This window comes from Pyrus communis, chromosome 13 (assembly GCF_041283825.1).
Source record: "Pyrus communis isolate YQ-2024b chromosome 13, ASM4128382v1, whole genome shotgun sequence".
NCBI lineage: Eukaryota > Viridiplantae > Streptophyta > Magnoliopsida > Rosales > Rosaceae > Pyrus > Pyrus communis.
Window position 1 is genome coordinate 5,866,150 of NC_142577.1, and position 5,527 is coordinate 5,871,676.

The following is a 5,527-nucleotide window of genomic DNA, read 5'->3' on the forward strand; positions in this document are numbered from 1 at the left end:
CTTGAATGATCTATCTTTGGTGCCTCCCGCTCCTATGCCTTCTTCTCCGATGCCTCTTGCTCCGAGACCTCCTGTTCCGAGAGTGTTGCCACGTAGTGGGGCCTCAAGTACACAACCTTTGTGAAGACTCCATCTTTCTGCCATGTTTTTATACAATTGTAATTTCTCAAAAATTAATGAACAAGCTTTTTTTTTTTTTTTTTTTTTTTTTTTTTTTTTTCAACGGAAATCAATAAACAAGCTTTATTCACTATATTGGGTTGCCTCCCAAGTAGCGCTTTCTTTTACGTCTTGCAGCCGGACGAAGAATCCATTTACTCCAAATTGGAGCCCACGGTACCCAAGGGGGTGTCATCCACGGTGTGCTCCACAAAGTTCTCATAATAGGCCTTCAGACGATGCCCGTTCACCTTGAACTCTTGACCTGTTTTGAAGCTACGAACTTGGACTGCACCATGAGGAAAAACGTTAGTAACAACAAACGGGCCAATCCATTTAGAACGCAACTTACCAGGAAACAAACGTAGGCGAGAGTTGAAAAGCAACACTTTCTGCCCAACTGTGAAGGTCTTGGTTCGGATCATTTTATCATGGAATGCTTTGGTCTTGGTTTTGTACATCCGGGCATTCTCATAGGCTTCATTCCGAATCTCCTCAAGTTCATTCAATTGGAGCTTCCTATGAACTCCCGCTGCATCTATGTCCATGTTGAAAGTCTTCACGGCCCAATGTGCCTTGTGCTCTAACTCTACGGGCAAATGACATGGCTTACCATAGACGAGCCGAAAAGGTGACATCCCAATGGGTGTTTTGTATGCCGTACGATATGCCCACAGTGCATCATCTAAACGTAAGCTCCAATCCCTCCTTGTTGGTCCAACGGTCTTCTCCAAAATTTGTTTGATTTCTCGGTTAGACACCTCGGCTTGGCCATTTGTTTGAGGATGGTAAGGTGTGGAGACCTTATGGTTGACATGGTACTTTCTTAGCAACGCCTCAATGGTCCGATTGCAAAAGTGAGACCCTCCATCACTTATGATTACTCTCGGCATTCCAAACCTAGCAAAAATGTTAGTTTTCACGAAATCTGCAACCACCTTAGAATCGTTAGTACGGGTGGCTTTTGCTTCCACCCATTTAGAAACATAATCAACGGCTAGCAAGATATAAGTGAAACCATAAGATGGAGGGAAAGGGCCCATGAAATCAATGCCCCAAACATCAAAAATTTCAACATTAAAGACAGGGGTTTGTGGCATTTGGTCCTTGGTACCTATGTTACCCATTCGTTGGCAACGATCACAAGACATACAAAAGGTTCTAGCATCCCTAAATATAGTCGGCCAATAAAAACCACATTCTAGAACCTTGAGGGCAGTGCGTTGTGTGCCAAAATGACCACCACATGCATATGTGTGACAAAAGCTTAGAATTGAGTGAAATTCAGAATCATGCACACATCTACGTACAACTTGATCTGAGCAATACTTCCACAAATAAGGGTCATCCCAAACATAGAAACGTGCATCATTTTTAAGCTTATCACGTTGGTGCTTGTTTAGTTCATTTGGAAATTGTTTAACCACCAAGTAATTCACTAAATCTGCATACCATGGTTCACTTACCTCAATGGATAGCAGCTGCTCATCGGGGAATGTCTCTGCAATGGGTAGGGACTCCTCATTATGCACCATTCGGCTTAGGTGGTCAGCCACCACGTTTTCACTTCCCTTCTTGTCACGAATCTCGATGTCGAACTCTTGAAGTAACAACATCCACCGAATTAGCCGGGGCTTGGCCTCCTTTTTGGTGAGCAAGTACTTTAGAGCTGCATGATCAGTGAAAACAATTACTTTAGTACCAATTAGATATGATCGAAATTTATCTAAAGCAAAGACAACGGCAAGAAGTTCTTTCTCCGTAGTGGAGTAGTTCAACTGGGCATCGTTCAACGTCCATGAGGCATAGTAGATGACATGCGGCCTCTTGTCCTTTCTTTGTCCCAAAACAGCCCCTAAAGCATAATCGGACGCATCACACATAAGCTCGAACGGGAGGCTCCATTCCGGGGGAACAATAATGGGTGCCGTGGTCAACAACTCCTTGAGTTGGTTGAATGATGCCGTGCACTCCTTAGTGAATTCAAATGCCACGTCTTTTTGTAGGAGGCGGCAAAGAGGTTGTGCAACTTTTGAGAAATCTTTGATAAATCGCCTATAGAATCCTGCATGGCCAAGAAAAGAACGGACCTCTCTAACCGAAATAGGAGAGGGTAAGTGACGTACAAGATCTATTTTAGACTTATCAACTTCAATCCCTTTTTCTGAGATGATATGACCCAAAACTATACCTTGTTTAACCATAAAATGACATTTTTCCCAATTCAAAACAAGGTTAGTTTCCATGCATCTTTTCAAGATTAAAGTGAGATGATGCAAACAAGCATCAAATGAGTCTCCAAACACACTAAAATCGTCCATAAATACTTCAATTATCTTTTCAACATAATCAGAGAAGATACTAATCATGCATCGTTGGAAAGTGGCCGGTGCATTGCATAAACCAAATGGCATGCGACGATAAGCAAATGTTCCAAAGGGACATGTGAATGTGGTCTTCTCTTGATCATCCGGGGTTATTACAATTTGGTTATATCCAGAGTATCCATCAAGAAAACAGTAAAAAGCATGACCGGCTAACCTTTCGAGCATCTGGTCGATGAATGGCAAAGGAAAGTGATCTTTCCTAGTCATGGCATTTAGCTTCCGGTAATCGATACATACTCGCCATCCAGTCTGAATGCGTGTAGGCACGAGCTCATTCTCATCATTCTTGATAACAGTTACTCCGGACTTCTTTGGAACAACCTGCACAGGTGACACCCAACGACTATCAGAAATAGGATATATAACACCACAATCAAGTAATTTTATAACCTCCTTTTTCACTACTTCCATCATAGGTGGATTAAGGCGACGTTGAGCTTCACGCGATGGCTTGGCTTCCTCCTCCAAAAGGATGCGATGCATGCACGTGGTGGGACTAATGCCTTTGATATCCGCCAAAGTCCATCCAATAGCAGATTTGTGCTCTTTTAACACCCTTATCAACTTGTCTTCTTCTTGAGCCGTGATTAAGTTTGAAATGATGACGGGTAGCGTTTGATCTTTGCCTAAGAACACATACTTCAAGTGACTAGGTAATGGCTTTAACTCAAGTGTAGGTGGCTGCTCAGTTGATGGAAGTAATTTATTAGTCAAAACTGAATCTAAAAGTGAGATTGGAGACTTACCAGAGTGGAAGGGCAATGACTCGAGGGCAGCGACCATTTCAAGTACTTCATCACAAGGGGGTACGGCAATATGGTCAGATTGCATGCCATGGGTTAAGGCTACCTCAAGTGCATCTTCGTTCATTTGATCCAAATGCACCTGTGCCAAAGAATCAATAATATCAATAGCAAAACAAGAATGGTCCTCAATTGGATGTTTAATGGTTTCAGAAAGATTAAAATGAATAATGTCCCCATCAAACTCCATGGTCAATGTTCCCGTGTACACATCAATCTTTGTTCTTGCTGTTTTCATGAAGGGACGGCCTAGCAAGATTGGCAATGATGGAGCATGGCTTGAATCCTCCATGTCTAAAACATAGAAATCTGCGGGAAAAATAAGGTGATTGACCTGCACTAAAACATCCTCAAGGACTCCCTTGGGATAAGCGTTAGAACGATCGGCCAATTGAATTATAACTCCATCTTGTTTTAACTCACCAAGGTTCATTGATGCATAAATGGAATAAGGCATGACATTTATGGATGCACCTAAATCAAGCATGGCATTTTCAAAACGATTATGTCTAATCAAACAAGGAATCGTGAAACTACCGGGGTCTTTGCACTTGGTAGGTAGTTTACGTTGCAAAACAGCGGACACATTCTCGCTTACCTTCACTACCTCTTTGTTTGCCCTTCTTCTCTTTGTATTGCATAGGTCCTTGAGGAATTTAGCATACTTTGGAACCTGTTTGATTGCATCGAGAAGCGGTATGTTCACTTGCACCTTCCGGAACGTTTCAAGAATGTCCTTCTCGCTTTCTTCCTTTTTTTCTTGCATGAACCTGCGAGGAAAAGGTACATTGGGCAGATTAGGACGTGAAGTACATGAATTTGAACTTAAATTACCTGATTTGGCCGAGTTAGGGTGATTAGAGGCCTGCGGCATTGGGTTTTTCACTCTTTCTGTGGGTGAGCTAGACACTTCCTTAGGTTGTGTCGTCTCTTCATCTACTTCCTGGGCAGATTTGGAATTGTTTGGCTCGGTCCCAACTTCTTTTCCACTCCTTAGGGTGATGGCCTTGGCGCATTCGAATCCTCCCTTTGGATTGACTGTGGTTGAGCTAGGAAGCTTTCCTTTATCTCTAATCTGTCCAAGGAACTCAGAAATCTGCCCCATTTGTTTCTTCATATCCATCATCTCCTTCTCGTTATTTTCTATCCGGTTGTTTTGATTTTGCAACCCTTGCGAAATAGAGGTTAGTAATTGCATAGCTTGATTACTTTCCAAGGACGTACCTGAATGAGATGATGTCGAAGGTTGTTGGGATTGTTGGGGTGCATACGGCTTGGAATAAAAACCAGGGGGGTTTGGCCTAAATCCTCCTTGTTGGGCAGCTTGTTGTGGTTCCCTCCATTTGAAGTTTGGATGGTCCCTCCATCCGGCATTGTAAGTGTTCGAGTATGGGTTGTTGTGATTTTGTCCTTGGAAACCAATTGCATTGGCAGATTCCCACCCACCATTCTCGATTAGTTGAGGGCACTTGTCGGATGGATGCCCTTGAATTGAGCACACGCCACAAACTTGGTGTTCTTGTGCTTTTGGACCAATCACAACCTGAGAAACAAGAGAAGTAAGATTAGCAAGTTGTGATTGAATTTCAGAAATAGCACTCACCTCATTTACACTTTGTTGCCGTGGGGCTTCCCTTTGGCCCACTCCTTCATATTGTTGAGCGTTGAGCGCTCGGTTGGCTATGAGAATCTTTGCATCCCTTGGTGTTTTGTCCACCAATGCTCCTCCCGCTGATGCATCAAGCATTTGACGTTCGATAGGAAGGAGGCCCTCATAGAAATATTGAAGGAGAAGTTCCTCCTTCATTTGATGTTGAGGACATGAAGCTACAAGGCCCTTGAAGCGCTCATGATAAGCCGGGAATGTCTCACCATAATTCTGTTGAATACCACTAATTTTCTTCCATAGGAGAATCACTCTTGAAGTAGGGAAGAATTTCTCCAAGAAAGCACGCTTCATACTCTCCCACGAAGTCACCGTTCCTGGGGCTAATTCGTAGAGCCAATCTTTGGCCTTGTCCATAAGTGAAAATGGAAAAGCCTTCATCTTCAATATACTCCCATCCACAGTGACGGGGGTCATGCTCGAACAAACCACCTCGAACTCCTTCAAGTGTTTGTTGGGGTCTTCCATAGACAAGCCATGGAACTTCGGAATATGGTGTAACAAACTGGATT

The 5,527-nt window shown here is 43.1% G+C and overlaps 1 protein-coding gene across 1 annotated transcript; it reads right to left on the reverse strand.

The window, feature by feature from the left end:
* Window positions 1-1,360: 1,360 nt before the first annotated feature.
* On the reverse strand, window positions 1,361-4,472 carry LOC148691656 (uncharacterized). Its single transcript, XM_088683373.1, has 3 exons — window positions 2,949-4,472; window positions 1,489-2,855; window positions 1,361-1,367 (listed from the first exon to the last, which is right to left on the reverse strand). Exons 1-3 carry the CDS (start codon window positions 4,470-4,472, stop codon window positions 1,361-1,363), a joined length of 2,898 nt encoding a protein of 965 aa, XP_088539499.1.
* Window positions 4,473-5,527: the final 1,055 nt, after the last annotated feature.

Coding starts and splice junctions, on each gene's coding strand:
- LOC148691656 (XM_088683373.1), bottom strand. CDS start 4,472: ATGGATATGAAGAAACAAATGGGGCAGATTTCTGAGTTCCTTGGACAG. Junction 2,856..2,948: donor ATCCACCTATGATGGAAGTA/GTGAAAAAGGAG, acceptor GTTGTTCCAAAG/AAGTCCGGAGTAACTGTTAT.